This window comes from Alosa pseudoharengus, unplaced genomic scaffold (assembly GCF_046254945.1).
Source record: "Alosa pseudoharengus isolate Yale_2024_CS ecotype anadromous, Long Island Sound unplaced genomic scaffold, YU_APseudo_1.1 YU_APseudo_1.1_scf_23, whole genome shotgun sequence".
Taxonomy (NCBI): domain Eukaryota; kingdom Metazoa; phylum Chordata; class Actinopteri; order Clupeiformes; family Clupeidae; genus Alosa; species Alosa pseudoharengus.
This window is the reverse complement of record NW_027468685.1, coordinates 8,439,172-8,457,543: the sequence shown is the minus strand read 5'-3', so window position 1 is coordinate 8,457,543 and position 18,372 is coordinate 8,439,172. Positions and strand designations below refer to the sequence as shown.

The 18,372-nt window shown below is 47.7% G+C and overlaps 1 protein-coding gene across 1 annotated transcript in view; it reads left to right on the top strand.

Annotated features, from left to right (window-relative positions):
* ash1l (ash1 (absent, small, or homeotic)-like (Drosophila)) overlaps positions 1–18,372 on the top strand; it is a 34,111-nt gene that overhangs the window by 7,763 nt on the left and 7,976 nt on the right. The window contains exons 3-18 of the mRNA XM_076301668.1: positions 2,330–2,373; positions 4,597–5,515; positions 6,342–6,530; positions 6,793–6,887; positions 7,429–7,502; positions 7,699–7,744; positions 8,291–8,399; positions 9,734–9,940; positions 10,658–10,804; positions 13,080–13,188; positions 13,471–13,632; positions 13,875–13,945; positions 14,289–14,461; positions 16,386–16,538; positions 16,814–16,868; positions 17,047–17,179. Coding sequence (XP_076157783.1) covers positions 2,330–2,373; positions 4,597–5,515; positions 6,342–6,530; positions 6,793–6,887; positions 7,429–7,502; positions 7,699–7,744; positions 8,291–8,399; positions 9,734–9,940; positions 10,658–10,804; positions 13,080–13,188; positions 13,471–13,632; positions 13,875–13,945; positions 14,289–14,461; positions 16,386–16,538; positions 16,814–16,868; positions 17,047–17,179 — 2,686 coding nt within the window. The remainder of the gene's footprint in view (positions 1–2,329; positions 2,374–4,596; positions 5,516–6,341; positions 6,531–6,792; positions 6,888–7,428; positions 7,503–7,698; positions 7,745–8,290; positions 8,400–9,733; positions 9,941–10,657; positions 10,805–13,079; positions 13,189–13,470; positions 13,633–13,874; positions 13,946–14,288; positions 14,462–16,385; positions 16,539–16,813; positions 16,869–17,046; positions 17,180–18,372) is intronic.

Sequence of the window (18,372 nt, the reverse complement as noted above, 5' to 3'; positions counted from 1 at the left end):
AATTCAGTACTATTTTTAGAGAAATATCACAGTACTCAACTAAATCAATTTGTCCCCCACTGCTAGCTGTTGATGTGTCTGTTGCCTGTCTATGCTAGTGCCTCTGTGATGTGCCTGAGGCCCATGCTCACTGCAGCTCAAGTTTGGAAGCACATACTTTCAGTGTTTTTCAAGAAATGTATAGCTAGTTTTTTTGACAGATACATAGACCTGTACAATTGCCTCGAGCACTATACACACAATGTAGGTAAGTTGTGAACAAGCTTTGAAATTGTACATGCAGGAAATTTCAAGACGCCTTTGGATAACATTGATAGGAATTGTTACACTAATGGAATTAATTAAGCAGTAAATTGTAGCAGCTTCAGTGGTTTAAGGAGTAGGCTTTGAACTATTGTATGCAGTCCTCCCAAACATTGTAGAAAATGTAAAATAATGTAGCATAAAACTTCTCTCTGATGACAATTTTAAACCTGCATTTTGTTATTTTACTGAATAAAAACAACAGAAAAAGTGATTCCAAACTTTTGAGAGGTAGTGTTTGTCCTCTGATGTGTGTGTGTGCGTGTGTATGTATGTGTGTTCATGGATGAGTGTGTGTGCGTGTGTGTAACTCTGTCCTTCAGTCATGTGTCACAGTTGTATTGTATTACTACAGTGTCCAGTCAGTATGTTTTAGAGGTATTTGCATGGTAGCCAGTGTATGTGTGTGTGTGTATGTTTTGCAGTAATTGCGTCTGGGCTTGTCCACTGCTAGGTGTCTTTAGTTTCTCCACTGGCCCTCTGCTGTGTCCACACACCATATGGCACGCTGTGTGATTTTGTGACTGAATGCAAATGTCTTGGACCGTTTAAAGTTGGCCCCATTTCAGCTTGACATTGTGAAGGAGAGAGCGGGAACGAGAGGACGATAGAGAGAGAGAGAGAGGAGAGAATTAATGCACCAAACGTGTTGTCACGCTCCAAATATAGCTGCTCTTGCAGCGTGTCCTGCGGAGTACTGTGTGGATGTCCAATGGCATGTGGCATGTGCCCGACACACGGTCACAGCTCCACTGTGGAGGCTTCTACACCACCACCACCACCAGCAGCACCACCAGCAGCAGCAGCAGCTCCCGCTAGCTAGTTAGTTAGTGTAGCTAGTGTTACTCTAGCTAGCTAGCTAGTGTCTTTAGCTGCGTATGGGTGTGCTGGTGTGGGTATAGCTCAGCTGAATGAGGTTAGCTGAATCCCCCTCAGAGACTCCTCTGGTATTGATGTGGACAAGATGGGATAGAATAGCGTAGTGTAGCAGCATAGCACAGCACTCCGTTAATAGTCTTGCCTTCAGTGTAATGGTTCTGCAGCAGCCACAGCAGAGTAATGAAGTGAAGTGGAGGGCTCTTAAGCAGAAAGAGGTTTCTAGAGGAGGTTTCTCTTACTCTTAGGCTGTTCCTAACAGGTAGTGCTGTATAGCAAAGTGTGGTTTCAGAACTTGTGTAGGCTTGTTCTCTCTCTATACACATACACACACACAACACACAGAGATATATATAGACTACAGCTGCACTGAATATTACTGAACAGGTGAGATAGAGAGCTTTGTGTAATGATTCTCCTGCCTTCCAGGCATTGCACTTTGCCTTGCCGAGGGCTGTGTGTATATATTGTGTGTTTGTGTGAGAGTGTCTGTGGTTTGGGTGTGTGTACTGTGTTGTGTGTGTATGTGTCTGTGTTTATGTGTGTGCATCTGTGGGTATAGTGTGTGTGTCTGTGTTTGTTTGTGTGAATGCATCTGTGGTCTGTGTGTGTGTCTGTGTTTGTGTGTGTGTGAGAGAGACTGGAGGGTCTGAGGGCTGTCTGTGTGGCGTGGTGTTTGTGTGTTTGTGTGTGTGTGTGTGTGTGTGTGTGAGAGAGAGACTGGAGGGTCTCAGGGCTGTGTGTGTGGCGTGGTGTGTGTGTGTGTTTGTGTGTGTGCGTGTGAGAGAGAGACTGGAGGGTCTGAGGGCTGTCTGTGTGGCGTGGTGTGTGTGTGTGTTTGTGTGTGTGTGTGTGTGTGTGAGAGAGAGACTGGAGGGTCTGAGGGCTGTCTGTGTGGCGTGGTGTGTGTGTGTGTTTGTGTGTGTGTGTGTGTGTGTGTGTGAGAGAGAGACTGGAGGGTCTCAGGGCTGTGTGTGTGGCGTGGTGTGTGTGTGTGTGTGTGTGAGAGAGAGACTGGAGGGTCTCAGGGCTGTGTGTGTGGCGTGGTGTGTGTGTGAGAGAGAGACTGGAGGGTCTCAGGGCTGTGTGTGTGGCGTGGTGTGTGTGTGGCGTGGTGTGTGTGTGTGTGTGTGGCGTGGTGTGAACCCAGTCATGGTAATCCAGGATTAGAGCCCAGGACACGGTCGTCCAATGGTCAGCCAACGACAGCGTTGTGACGCTGCTTACAGCCATGCTGCTGCTCACTGCCACACACACACACACACACACACACACACACACGCACACACAGACAGACAGATAGTGAGACACACACACACACAGACAGATAGTAAGACACACGCACACACACGCAGGTGCTAACACCTTGTACTCATACCCACTCACAGACACACACACACACACACGCACACACACACACACATTCCCATACCTCCACACTTTATTGCACACTCAGACATTACACTCATACCTCAGCACTTTATCACCCAAATTGCTCCATCCCCATTCACATGATGACAGTGATGACTGCGCTGCTCTAACCTTCCGTTTCTACACAGCCCTCTTTCACACTATATATATATGTGTGTGTGTGTGTCTGTGTGTGTGTGTGTGTGTGCATGCAACATACACACAGTGTACATCTGTCATGAGTCTCTTAGTCCTTTGATCACATCCTCCCTCTACTATGCTGAATGATCCGATTATGCTTCTTGATATGGATACCTTTCAGTTATGTAATTAAGGAGTGAATATCTTTAAGGCCGGTGATGTATTAAGTGGTCTTAGATGGATTAACTGCGCGAACAAGACTCATGGCGTTAGGCTAGTTAGTGTGTTTACTTCCGGCGCTAAGTCTGACATGGTTTTAAGGGTTTATTGTGAATGGGATTGGCTGTTCTTCTGTAGTATTCGATTTCTGTTGTCTCAGACATTTGTGCCAACAAGCAAATACCAAGAGCCACAATAGCTTCCTGTTGTACCTTAGCTCACCAAACGTCAACTTTACACTTTCTTTCTGCTCATAGCTACATTGGTATGCTGCCGTAATTGTCGTCATATTTATTTTCATGTCTTCCTCTTGACATATTGTAACTTCCTGTCACATGTCTTACTGATAACCAATTCTTATAACTACACACAAATACAGTACACACAACACTTTGCACTGACATCTTCACCTGTGAATACTGACAATACCTATAAAACCCAATGCAGTACTGACAATACCTATAAAACCCAGTGAATACTGACAACACCTATAAAAACCCAGTGAATACTGACAGTGCCTATAAAACCCAGTGAATACTGAATACTGACAGTACCTATACAACCCAATGCAGTACTGACAATACCTATAAAACCCAGTGAATACTGACAACACCTATAAAGTCCAGTGCAGTACTGACAATACCTATACAACCCAGTGAATACTGACACTACCTATAAAACCCAGTGAATACTGACAACACTTATACAATCCAGTGCAGTACTGACAATACCTATAAAACCCAGTGAATACTGACTGGCGGTTTTCCTGTTCATGGCTCTCAAACTGTATGTCTGAAGTGTGTGTGTGTGTGTGTTTGTGAGAGAGAGATATATATATAGAGAGAGAGAGAGAGAGAGAGTGTGTGTTAGAGAGTGAGTGTGTGTGTGTGTGTGCGCGTGTATGTGCGCGTTTGTGCATGTGTGTGCGTGTGCATGTGTGTGAGTGACGTGTGTGTGTGTGTGTGTGTGTGTGTACATGTGTGTGTATGTGTGTGTGTCTCCGTGTGTGTCTCCGTGGAGCAGTAAGTCATACTGAAGGTGATTCCCGCTCTGCGGCTCGGCTGCTGATGAACGGCTCGAGGTCTGCTGCCCGCACAAGGCCGGCGGAGGAATTAAGTTACTCTCCTTTTCGCCTTACGTAGCCATTAGGGCCGGCGGAGGAATTAAGTTACTCTCCTTTTCGCCTGACGTAGCCATTAGGGCCGGTGGAGTGTCCTCTTTCTCTCTCTTATCCCTCGCTCGCTCGCTCTCTCTCTCTGTATGCGGCAGTGTGTCATCTTTCCCCCATGGCCTCTATACGTTATTGTCACTCTTTTTTCTCTCTCTCTTTTCTCTCTCTCACTCTATTCTCTCTCTCTCTCTCTCTTTTCTCTCTCTCACTCTATTCTCTCTCTCTCTCTCTCTTTTGCTCTCTCTTCTTCTAACGTCTCTTTGTCTCTGCTGCTGTTTAATTCAGACTTCAGCTCATTTTGTCCCTGGAAATCTCTCATCCTTTGTTTCTCTGTCTTTGGTTTCTTTGGCACCCCTCACTTTTGTCTGTTGTCTCTCTGTATCCCTCTCTCTCTCTTTCTCTCTCTCTCTCTCTCTCTCTCTCTTCCCCTTTCTCTCTTTCATCCGCTGCTGTCTTGTGCTTTGTATCTGTTTCAGGAGGGATGCAGACTCGTGGTGCAAACCCCTCCGACTGCATGGACGCCGGCCTGTTATCTCGCCACCACCACCTCCACCATCACCACCACCACCCGCACCACCCGCACCACCCACACCACCACCAGCACCACCAGCAGCAGCAGCAGCAGCAGCAGCTCTCTCTCCACCCCTCCCTCTCTCACCCCCACTCAACCTCCATCTCCGGTCGACCCATCGGGCTGCCAACCAGCTCCAGCTGTTGCCGCGGCGACTCCTCTCCGTCTCGCCACGGCTCCTCGTCCTCGTCGAGCGGGCAGCGCGGCGCCCAGGCTCCCCCTCCCCCTCCCCCTCCTCCGCCACCGCCGCCCAAAAACAACCTGCACCACGTCAACAAGATCCTCCGCGCCAAGAAGCTGCAGCGCCAGGCGCGCACCGGCAACAACATGGTGAAGAAGCGCGGGCCCGGGCGCCCGCGAAAGTACCCGCTGCCCTCGCCGCCGCCCTCGCCCCCCCCTCCCGCTCCTCCGCCAGCGCCGGCCCACGCTCAGCCCGCCTCCGGCCCGGAGCTGGCGCGCCAGCGGGACAGAGAGCGGGCCGGCCGGGAGGCGGGGGACACGGTGACGGACGCCATCGAGTCGGTGGTGCAGCAGGGCCAGCAGCGGCGCCGCGGCCGCAAGCGCAAGCGCTGGGAGGAAGAGGAGCGAGATGAGGAAGAGGAGGAGGAGGAGGCGGCGGCGGCGGCCGAGGAGGAAGAGGACGCAGCCGGAGAGGAAAGAGGCGGAGACGAGGAGGAGGAGGAGGAGGAGGGGGAAGAGGAAGAGGAGGAGCAAACGGCAGGAAGGGAGGAAGAGGCGGGGGCTAGCAGAGCGCGAGCAGGACCAGGAGGAGCAGGGGGAGGGCGAGGATGGCTCACCCAGGAGGAGATGCACTGTTTTCGCAGGTGAGCACCGGTGCACCAGGCCGCGGTTCTACCCGCCGTTCCCCTTCCCCTTTTCTCCTCCTCGCATATTAATATCACCCTCGCCATCGCCAAGGATGATCTGGATGTTTGTTTTTGATGTGGTTCGTCTTGTTTGTCTGTGTTTGGCAAAAACCACTGACCTGAATTTCATGGAATTCAGTAATGTAGCATGGGCCAAGAAAAAAAAAAAAACCCTGCCGGTTAAGAGCTGTTCTGACTCAGGGGTGCGGCTCGAAGAGTTTAGTTTCACTTTCGCTAACGTTGTTCAGTTGGCTCTCCACTGTTCATCTCCCCTCATAGCTAAAACTCTGCTTCACTAAAACTGGACTCTACCTTTTCTCATCTCAACTTGAGGATGTTTATGAATCATTGGCAACTTTTTTTTAATAATCATTTCAATAATTTCATAATCATCAGAGCTCACGCACCGCCATTTGTTTGTTTTGTCATTACGAAAAATGTGCTGAACTAAATAAGTACACAAGTGGCTCCCCCTTAGTTTCACTTTTGCCGGTGACTGTGTCGACAGTAAAGCTGCTGAGTAATATTTCCCAGAAAACCTTGCCAGCCTCTGAGGGCCTTTGTTGTGGCGCTGCGAATGCCACATGTGTCATTCTCTCTCTCTCACACACACACACTCTCTCTCTTTCTCTCTCTCTCTCACACACACACACACACACACACACACACATATACACACACACACACACACACATATACACACACACACACACACACACACACACACACACAAACACACACACACAAACACACACATACTCACAATGAGCTGTTTGTCTGGCAGCGCACTGGAGAGGAAACCTGAAGGTCAGGCCTCCGTCGCGGAAGGCCCTAGCCCCGCCCCTGCTCCCGCCCCCGTAGAACAGCCCCCACCCACCGCCGTGCCCACCCAACGGGAGAAGAGAGCCTCCAGACCGCCCAAGAAGAAGTTCCAGAAGGCGGGGCTTTATTCGGATGTGTACAAAACTGAAGAGTAAGTTTAAAAAAAAAACGTAAGAGAAAACCATATAAGGGGTCTTAGGAGTTAATTACACATTATTTCTAATAAACTGTACATTATGGGTAGATTTAATTTTGATTGCATGATACATTTCATTAGTCAAATGACACCAACATCAAAACACCCTTACTACCACTACTCCATAAGCGGTGTGAGTGCATTAATGAAGATAAGCCCATGCGGTCATATGAGATGACCCAGAGAATAATGTGATGCGCTCCCTCTCCTCTCTTAGTCCACGCAGTCAGCTGCTGCAGCTGAAGAAAGAAAAACTGGAGTATATTCCAGGAGAACATGAGTATGGCCTTTTCCCTGCGCCTATCCACGTCGGTAAGCCAACACACACACACACACACACACACACACACACACACACACACACACACACACACACACACACACACACACACACACACACACACACACACACACACACACACACACACACACACACACACACACACACACACACACACGCGCGCGCGCAGAGACTTATCTCGTCTACACCTATTGGCAAGCCAAAACACACACACACACACACACACACACACACACACATAAACACACAAACAGACTAATCTCGCCTACACATATTGGCAAGCCAAAGCACACACACACACACACACACACACACACACACAATCTTACACTAACACATGAGCTAATCTCTTGGAGAGCACATATACTGATAAAAAAAGAGTAATCACTGATTGTCAACTCTCTCACTCTTTCTCTCTCTCTCTCTCTCTATCTCACTCTTTTTCTCTCTCTCTCTCTCACTCTTTTTCTCTCTCTCTCTCTCACTCTTTTTCTCTCTCTCTCCCTCTCACTCTCTCTCTCTCTCTCTCTCTCTCTTTCTCTCTTGTTACAGGGAAGTACCTGAGACTTAAGCGCATTGACTTCCAGTTGCCTTATGACATCCTGTGGCTGTGGAAACACGATCAGGTGATTCAGCGGTTTCACTTTTAGTGGTCAACAACACACACACTCTCTCTCACTCTTTGTCTCTCTCTCTCTCACACACACACACACACACACACACACACACACACACACACACACACACACACACACACACACACACAGACCCCTGAGGACAGGTTGTTTATCGCTGCTGTCATTCTCTCTCTCTCTCTCTCAGCTCTATAAGAGACCTGATGTCCCACTCTACAAGAAGATCCGATCCAGTGAGTAGCGTTCTCTGTTCTCCACCTGTTCCTCACCCTGAGTTCTGTCAGAATACGGCCACCTCTGCTTGTCTGTGTCCGACACGTCATCTGCTCTTAAGCCTGATGGATTGCGCGCGTCCCATGTGTATTTCTGTATACCTACAGTAGATATGTGATTTCCCAGCTGCCGTTTTCATGTTATGTTCATTTCTTGCGAGATGGGAATATGTCCTTTAGTTTAAACGTGTGTGTCCCACTCCCCTGACCTTCAGTGGTGTATGTATGTCTGTTATGTCATCTATGCATTGTGTGTGCGCGTGTGTGTGCGTGTGTGTGCGTAGGTGCGCGTGGTGTGTGTGTGTGTGTGTGTGAGTGTGCGTGCGTGTGTGCGTGCGTGTGTGTGCGTGTGTGTGCGTGTGTGTGCGCGTGTGTGTGCGTGTGTGTGTGCGTGCGCGCGTGTGTGCGTGCGCATGTGTGTGTGCGTGCGTGTGTGTGGGCGCGCGCGCGCGTGTGTGCACATACATGTTTAACACTCGGACGGTGTTCGTCCCCTGTGTGCTGTAGATGTGTATGTGGACGTGAAGCCTCTGTCAGGGTACGAGGCCACCACCTGTAACTGCCGTGCCCCGGAGGACCACGCCGAGAAGGGCTGTCAGGACGACTGCCTGAACAGGTGAGAACACACACACACACACACACACACACTCCCCTCCTGGTCCTCCTGCTCTGGTCTGCTGCTCCATCCTGCCGGTAGGAGTCGGGTCCTCATGGACTCTTCTCCGAGCTGGGAGCGCGAAACACCTCTTCCTGACCTGCCAAAAACACCTCCTCCTGACCTCCCAAAAAAACACCTCCAAAAACACCTCCTCCTCCCAAAAACAACAACTCCTCCAAAAACACCTCCTCCTCCCAAAAACACTTCCTTCTCCAAAAACACCTCCTCCTCCCAAAAACAACAACTCCTCCAAAAACACCTCCTCCCCCTAAAAACACTTCCTTCTCCAAAAACACCTCCTCCTCCCAAAAACACCTCCTGCTCCTAAACCACCTCCTCCTTCACTCTCCCCAAAACACCTCCTCCTCCCAAAAACACCTCCTCCTCCCCCCCAAACACACCTCCTCTTCCCAAAACATCGTCTCCTTCAAAAACACCTCCTCCACTCTCAGGGCTGTCTCTGCTAGTTCACACACCGCTACTCCTTCTGTCCGCCCTGGAAACTCCCTCAGCTCCAGCTTATCTCTCTCTCTTTCTCTTTTTCTCCCTCTCTCTCTCTGTTATCTCTCTCATTTGTTTTCTTTTCTTCCACATGCCTTCATCTTGCATTTCCATCGCTCTTTTTCATGTCATCCTCCTCCTTCTGGCTGTCTAAACTTTTGCCCTAACCGCCTTTCCCTCTCCCTCTCTCTGTACACACGGGCTCTGTACACACAGCCTTCTAAAATTTCCCTCGGGATGAATAAAGTATCTATCTATCTATCTATCTATCTATCTATCTATCTATATCTACATCTATTTATCTATCTATCTATTTATCTATCTATCTGCTTTATCTATCTATCTGCTTTCTTGTCTGATTTCTTGTCTTTTATGACTGCCCCCTTCTGCCCCCTATTTCTTCCTTTATAATTCCTCACTTTCTCCACCATGTTTTTTCTTCATCCATCTCCATCCATCATGATCATGCACATCACTCATCTCCAATCTCTGTTTTCCTAAACATTGCTCAACGTTTCTAAATCTCCTCTAAATGCCTCTCTTTCCCAATCTCTCTCCCTCTTCCTCCCTCCCTCTCTCTCTCTCTCTTTTTCTCTCTCCCTCCCTCCCTCTTTTTCTCTCTCCCTATCTCTGTCCCTCCCTCTCTCTCTCCCTCCCTCTTTTTCTCTCTCCCTCTCTCCATCCCTCCCCCCCTCTCTCTTTCTCTCCCTCCCCCCCTCTCTCTCTCTTTCTGACTGTCTCTCCCCTCCCCTCTCTCTCTCTCTGACTGTCTCTCTCTCCTCCTCCGTCAGGATGATCTTTGCGGAGTGTTCCCAGGGCACGTGCCCCTGTGGGGACCAGTGTGATAACCAGCACATCCAGCGGCACGAGTGGGTGCAGTGCCTGGAGCGCTTCCGCGCTGAGGGCAAGGGCTGGGGCATCCGCACCAAAGAGTCGCTGCGCGCGGGCCAGTTCATCATCGAGTACCTGGGCGAGGTGGTCAGCGAGCACGAGTTCAGGTGTGTTTGTGCGCGCGTGTGTGTGTGTGTGTGTTGGGGGGGGGGGGGGCTTACGACTTACTCTCAGCCTCGGGCATCGTCACAATCTATTAGTGTGTGTGTGTGTGTGTAAGGTGTGTGTGTGGGGGGGGGGGGGGTGAGAAAGTTATGTGTGTGTGAGTAAAAGTTGTGTGTGTGTGTGTAGAGAGATAAAGGCTGCGAGAGTTTCTCAGTGTGAGTGAATTAGTAGCCAGTTTTCATATTCAAAATTAAGGGAACACTGCAAATTTGAATATGACCGCCAACTCATTTGAATGTCACTCAGCCACCGTAGGATGACATCAGATATAGATATCATATATATATATATATATAGCCTACACAAACTGTGTGCTTCTTAAGGTTTTTTGCCCCAAAGACTGTGGTAATTTGATCAAAGTAATGTGGGCGAATGATGTGTGCCTCCTGGCAATCTCTCGTCTGTGTGTGTGTGTGTGTGTGTGTGGGTGTGTGGATGTGTGGATGTGTGGTTGAGGTTTCATGATTGTTGGTGTGTGTTTACATACAGGCAAAGATGTACAGTATGGTATGCAAAAGAGTAACAAGAATTCTTTGGCTAACCGCTCCCATCTCTCTCTCTCTCTCTCTCTCTCGCTGTGTGTGTGTGTGTGTGTGTGTATGTCTGTGTGTGTGTGTGTGTGTGTGTGTGTGTGTGTGTGTGTGTGTGTGTGTTCACAGGAACCGTATGATGGAGCAGTACTTTTCCCACAGTGGCCACTACTGCCTTAATCTGGACAGTGGCATGGTGATTGACAGCTACCGCATGGGCAACGAGGCCCGCTTCATCAACCACAGCTGCGAGCCTAACTGTGAGATGCAGAAATGGTGAGTTTAACAACGGCGGATGATGAATGCGATGAGTTCAGCAACCCTAAGACAGACTGGCAACTGACTAAATGTTGTGCTTCGGATGATGAGAACCTGAGTTTAAAGATCCAAGAGTAACAGTCTTGCACACTTAGTGCATACAAAAAGGACACATAACAGAGAGATGGTGTCCCATGCAGTTATGTAACGTAATACAATATCAGTACAAAAACATATCTGAAGTAGTTGTGGTATCTGAGTGTCATGTTACATGCGGCAGTAGTGGAAAAAGTGCCTCTGTGATTCATGGGTGATCATGTCAGTTTAAATTTAGAACATGTTTGTCATTGTGAGCATTAATGAGCTTTAGCATGCTTCATCGTTGCATGGGAACCCTGGGTGTATGTACAACCCCTGGACCACTGGTGGGTACACTCCCCTGAAGTTAAGACGCACATGATGGACGATCTCTGAGACTTAGCTCAGCAGGAAGGTCAAAGGTCATTGTAACTGGGGATAGTGAGATGAGGTTAATGATGTTTGCTGGCGGGCCACGGGGCCTGGGTGAGAGATGAGAGGAGAGGAAGGGAGGGGAAGAGAGGGGAGTTTGAAGAACGGGGAGTGCTGAGCTCAGGGGTCTGGGTGGGTGTTGAGAGTCCCCAGATGGGTGTAAAGCCAGCATCTATGGCGGACCCTCAGGAGCTGGTCTTATCTGGGCCAGGCACAAGCAGCAGCAGCTGCTAGGGACTAGGGGAGAGGCACCAGACCAGCAACTGCAGGGAGAGAGCTCTAGTGCTGTACACACTGTACAAACAGACAACACACACACACACACACACACACACACACACACACACACACACACACACACACACACACAAACTAACACACACAAACTAACACACACATCCATGCAAACATAGACACAAGCACACACTCCTAAACCAGAACAGCACCATTATACCCATTACGACTGTTTGTAATGCACTGCACACAAATGAATGCAGGCACTGACATGAGAGAGTGACAGGTACACGCTGAAACACACACACACACACACACACACACACACACACACACACACACACACACACACACACACACACACACACACACACACACACCGTCTCTCAGAACCACACATACAAAAACAGTCTGCACAAACATACAATACAGACTCACATACCGTATACACATACACACACAGACACAGATGCCACAGACAAACGCAGAGGTACAGATGCAACCTCCCTCTCAGACATACACACACACACACACACACACACACTATGCATACACTCAGACACACACAGATGTATAAATATAGACTTTGAGAAAAGTCCACAGACCCACACACACCCACAGCAGCGGCAGGCCATCCGTCTTGTCACATAAGAGCGATTAGCCGTGTGGAGAGGAGAGAGTGTGTGTGTGTGTGTGTGTGTGTGTGTGTCTCAGCTGTGGGGCTGCTGCCTGGCCAATCTGGCTTGTGCTGCGGCGGCTATTTTAAGAGAAACTGGCGTTGGTGTTCCTCATCGGAGTAGTTCTCATTCAACCTCCTCGGGCTCAGAGCGAGTTGAGACAAAAGCATTGTTTGTTTGTTTATGTGGTGAGTGTGTGTGAGACGCTCTTTGTTTGTTTTTGTGTGAGAATGTGTTTGACTGTCTGTGTGTGTGTGCGTGTGTGAGTGTGTGTGTGTGGATGTGAGAGTGTGTTTACATGTGTGTGTGTGTGTGTGTGTATTTGTGTATGTTAGAGAGAGAGAGTGTGTATTTGTATATATGTGTACAAGCAGTTGGCTGTGATGTGGCTGGATGTATGTGTGCGTGTGTGTGTGCATAACAGTTACTGACTGGCACTGCTAGACTGTTTGTGTGCACAAGTGTGTGTGTGTGTGTGTGTTTTGTGGTGTGTTTATGTGGGTAATAGAAGCTGGCTCTATCCCAGCAAGACAGTCTCTCTCTCTGTGTGTGTGTGTGTGTGTGCGTGTGTGTGTGTGTGTGTTTAACAATGTCTCGCTCCTATCTCTCTGTGAGTAATGGTCCATGCCAGTGAGATAAGCTGTTAGTCTCTGATCTTGTGGCTTTAAGAGAGGGATTGAGCTGCTTTGGGCCGATATTGTATCTGCCTCCAGTGTAAACGGGATTTGCTTATCAGGGAAATGACATTTCCTCTGTTACATATTCTTCATCCGTCTATCTCTCCTCCTCCCTCCTTCACCTCTACCTTTATCACTGTATCTTTCTCTCTTTCTTTCACTCACTCTCTTTCTTTCTGTGTCCCTCGCTCGCAGGTCGGTGAATGGCGTGTACCGGATTGGACTGTTTGCACTTAAAGATATGCCCAGTGGCACGGAACTCACTTACGACTACAACTTTCACTCCTTTAACACTGAGGAACAGGTAATACACACACACCCATACACACACATACACACACGCACACATGCACATGCATGCACACAAACACACACACGCATACACACACACATACACATGCATGCACACACACACACACACATCCATGCACGCATACACACACACACACACACGCACGCACTCAAGGCGCCATTAATTCCTCTCATGTACACTTGCACACCTCAAGGGACAGAGGTTAGTACATTCACACGGCCCTCTCCTCAAACACTTACACATCTTCTTGCTCTGCTCTGCCCCGCCCCGCAGCAAGCGTGTAAGTGCGGCTCGGAGGAGTGCCGCGGCATCATCGGCGGGAAGAGCCAGCGAATCAACGGCCTCCCTCCCAAGGCCAGCGGCTCAGGGGCCGGAGCTCGGAGGCTGGGGAGGTTCAAGGAGAAGCGCAAGTCAAAACACCAACTCAAGAAACGGGTGAGAGTTTGTGTGTGTGTACGTGTGTGTGTGTGTGTGTGTGTGTGTGTGTGTGTGTGTCTGTCTGTGTGTCTGTGTGTGTGTCTGTGTGTGTGTGTGTGTGTGTGTGAAAGAGAGAGAGACATTTGGATACATTGTTACAGAATATCAGATCCATTTTGAATGAGTTTAATGCTGCAGTGTAAGGTAATCATAAGTAAAACATATTTAATCTCTCTTCTCTTTCTGACTTTTCCTTTCAGGAGGAAGAGTCGAGTGACAGCAGCAAGTTTTATCCTCACTTACTCATGAAGCCTATGTCCAACAGAGAGAGGTCAGGCTCATACACACACACACACACACACACACACACACACACACACAAACACACACACACACACACACTTATATTTCTCCTTCATACACTCATCAAGCTCATACACTCTAGTGGTACACACAAACACACACTCAACCACAAGCAGCGATTGCACGCACACACACATACGCACACGGCACACACACTTACACAGACTGGTGCACTCTATGCACTTAAGAAAATGCACTTAAGTACACCACACAATTGCATCTATTTGCACAGACACACATACTCCTCTTCCTCCCCAACCATCTGCCTATCTGTGTGTGTGTGTGTGTGTGTGTGTGTGTGTGTGTTACAGGAACTTTGTGCTGAAGCACCGCGTGTTCCTCTTGCGGAACTGGGAGCGCATGCGTGAGAAGCAGGAGATGCTGAAGAGGGAGGGAGAGCGTGAGCGCGAGAGGGACAACAGTAGCCTCTCCGCATACACGCGCTGGGGCGGCGTCATCCGCGACGACGGCAACATCAAATCAGGTGTGTGTGTGTGTGTGTGTGTGTTGCCATAGCAACCAGTGTCTGCGTGACGTGTGGACTCAGTAGTGCATTTGCATCACTGTCATAGTGACCTTAACCAGACAGCGCATGTCACAGTATATCGTAATACTTTGTACTTATGTAACAGAGTTTAACAACATCACTGAATTATTGCACAGTGAGACAGAAGTGCATATATTTATTATGTCTGTTTTTGGAGCTTAGACATAATACTATTTGTGTGTTCTTGTTGTACTGTATGTGTTTTCAAATGGTGAAGTCTGCATTTATGTAGGGACAATGCACATTAACTCATTGAGTGCCAAAAACGTAATATTACGTTTTTCCTTCCCATGCGTTGAGTGCCAAAAACGTAATATTACGTTTTTAGCTTTTTTTTTTAATTACGAAACTAGACACTCTAACACACCTTATGTGATTTTGGGAACTCTGTGATGAATGGAAATGAAATATATGACGATCGAAAACTCATGAAAACGCACAATCTGGACATTTTATCATAACTCGGTTGCCGCTTTGGGTCGAATCAGTGACGCTTGCACGTCAGCTCAAAACCAGGCCATTTTCGTGGGTCTATCACTAGGTGGCAGTCTCGCCAGGTCTCGCTGATCACTTCCCGGAAAGTTTACAGGCAACACTTTATATTTCATGAAAGACGTTTTATCTCTGGTATCAGATTATTTTTAAATGTGTGTACACTGATTATCCTTCTTACCTCAAGGATTATTTAATTCCATATAGACCCAGCTATAGACTGAGACACACTGAATATCCCTCCTTCACTGTGCCAAACATCTCCAAAGAGAGTGGTAGACGTACCTTTAAATTTAAAGCCCCTTCAGACTGGAATTGCCTACCTGGGTCTCTAAGATCTGCCACTTCTTTGCATTCCTTTAAAACATCGCTCTTTACTCACTTGCAAGTAAACTGTTCCTGTAAATGTTTTTCTCATGTGTGACTGGTCCTTTGTTTTCTATACTACCATGTGGGACACTTTTTGTCCTTACTTTCTACTCATGTGTTTTTGTGTTTATATGTGACTAAGGGTGTAAGTGTGCGTATATAGGACCATATCATGTGTGTATATGTATTTACTGGTATGTATATACATATGTGCATGGGCTAAATGTTGTCATGCCTCTTAACCTGTTGTGGAGTACGGTCACAAATATGTGATTAGGATGTTCGTGAACCGAGAGTTCCGCATAATGATGCCACAATTACCCACAGAAATTTTCCCCATAAACTGTATAAAGAACACTGAAACTGTAGATCTTTGCGTAGAATTCTAGAAGGAACCAGAAAAATAATTCACTCCTCAACAGGTTAATACTGTATTATGTTTAAAACAGGGTCTGGTTTTCACTAAGGACCCGGCGGGGTGGTTGTGGTGGGCGAGGTGTGATGAGGGCTTTACAGGGTGTGAATGTACATGTGCTGTATTGTCTTTGTCTTGTGTCCCGAGGACCCCCTCGAAAACGAGATGTCTCATCTCAAGGGGTTATCCTCCTCACAATACATTTCAATCTCCATTTCTAGAAAAAAACAGCGATTTTGATGAAAACTAGCCACTGTTTAGCTTGGGATTTCTCAGGAACAGAGGCGTGTAGAAATACACGGTTTGCACCCACTGAGAGCTTAAAGTCTCACCTTTTAAACGAGCCATTGTATGTGTTCATAGCTATAACACAGAATATGCTGTGGCTGTACAAAAATCATCAACAATGGTCTAGATTGCTGGCACTCTAGGACAAAGCTTCCGAAAACAGCTTGGCATTCAATGAGTTAATGAACATTAACAATTAATCACTTACTCAGTTAATCAACCATGTGAATGTGTGATTTAGCTATACAGGCTAGTTTTCAACATATGCAAGTCTGATTGTGTGTGTGTGTGTGTTAGATGTGTTCCTGACGCAGTTCTCCGCGCTGCAAACCTCCCGCTCGGTGCGGACGCGACGGCTGGCAGCGGCCGAAGAGAACACCGAGGTCACCCGCACTGCCCGGCTGGCCCACATCTTCAAGGAGATCTGTGACATGATCACCAGCTACAAGGGTCAGTGCTCACAGTACACGCACACACACACACACACACACACACACACACACACAAATAAATACACACACACAAATACACACACACACACACACACACACACACACACACACACACACACACACACACACACACAAATAAATACACACACACAAATACACACACACACACACACACACACACACACACACACACACACACACAGACACACACAGAGAGAGGAACACTCTGACATTCACAGATAAACATTTGTAACCCATGAATCTGTCTTCCAGACTCTGCAGGTCAAACACTAGCTGCTCCTCTGCTAAACCTACCCTCAAGGAAAAGGTAAGAGAGTGTGATTTGTGTGTGTGTGTGTTTGAGAGAGAGAGGAGAGAGAGATACAACATGCTCTTACTTGTTTTGTGACTGTGTATGTGTGTGTGTGTGTCTGACATGTGTGCGTATGTGTGTGGGTGTGTGTTTCATAACGGCTCATGTGTGTGTGTCTGTGTTTGTCTCTCAGGAACACGCAGTACTATGAGAAGGTGTCTGACCCGCTGGACTTGAGCACCATAGAGAAGCAGATTCTAACGGGTCATTATAAAACCGTGGAGGCCTTCGACTCGGACATGCTCAAGGTGTTCCGCAATGCAGAGGTCAGAGCACCATGCCATGTGTACCCCCCCCCCACACACACACGCACACACACACACACACACACACACACACACACACACACACACACACACACGTTCATAAACTAGCACACACGTACACACACAGGTTCATAAACAAGCACACACACACACACACACACACACACACACGTGCATAAACGAGCACACACACACACACACACACACACACACACACACACACACACACACACACACACACACACGTTCATAAACTAGCACACACGCACACACACAGGTTCATAAACAAGCACACACACACACACACACACACACACACACACACACACACGTTCATAAACTAGCACACACGCACACACACAGGTTCATAAACAAGCACACACACACACACACACACACACACACACACACGTTCATAAACTAGCACACACACACACACACACACACACACACACACACACGTTCATAAACTAGCACACACGCACACACACAGGTTCATAAACAAGCACACACACACACACACACACACACACACACACACACACGTTCATAAACTAGCACACACGCACACACACAGGTTCATAAACAAGCACACACACACACACACACACACACACACACACACACACACACACGTATGTTCATAAACACAAACACATACATAAACACACATACAGTACATACTGTGTACATAAACACACACAAACACACACGCACACACTTCCAGAGCAGCACTCCCAGTCAGTTCAGCCCACATATGCTTACACAGATTGTGTTTACTACATTTCACCCCCATGAGTCAGTGGCAGAGCCGTGACATTTGGCTTCCTTAGTAGTAGTTTGATATTAATAGAATGGAATCTGTCTGACTAAGCAGGTGTAGTGGTGTGTGTGTTTGTGTGTGTGTGTGTGTATGGGGGGGCGGGTGGGCTGAAATGTGGGATGCAGTATTATACATTTGAAGTATTAGGCTATGTATGCTATAGGTAAGCATTTGAAGTATGTAATCAATCGAAATATTATGTATAGCATAGGTAATCATTTGAATAATATGTATAGCATAGGTCATTTGAAGTATTATGGATACTGTAGATAGGTGTGTGAGTGACTAGTCACATAATACTATAGCAGTAGACTCTATCAGAAACACATTTGAGTTTGTGTTTTGAGGAGCTGCAGTGATAAGCCCGTGT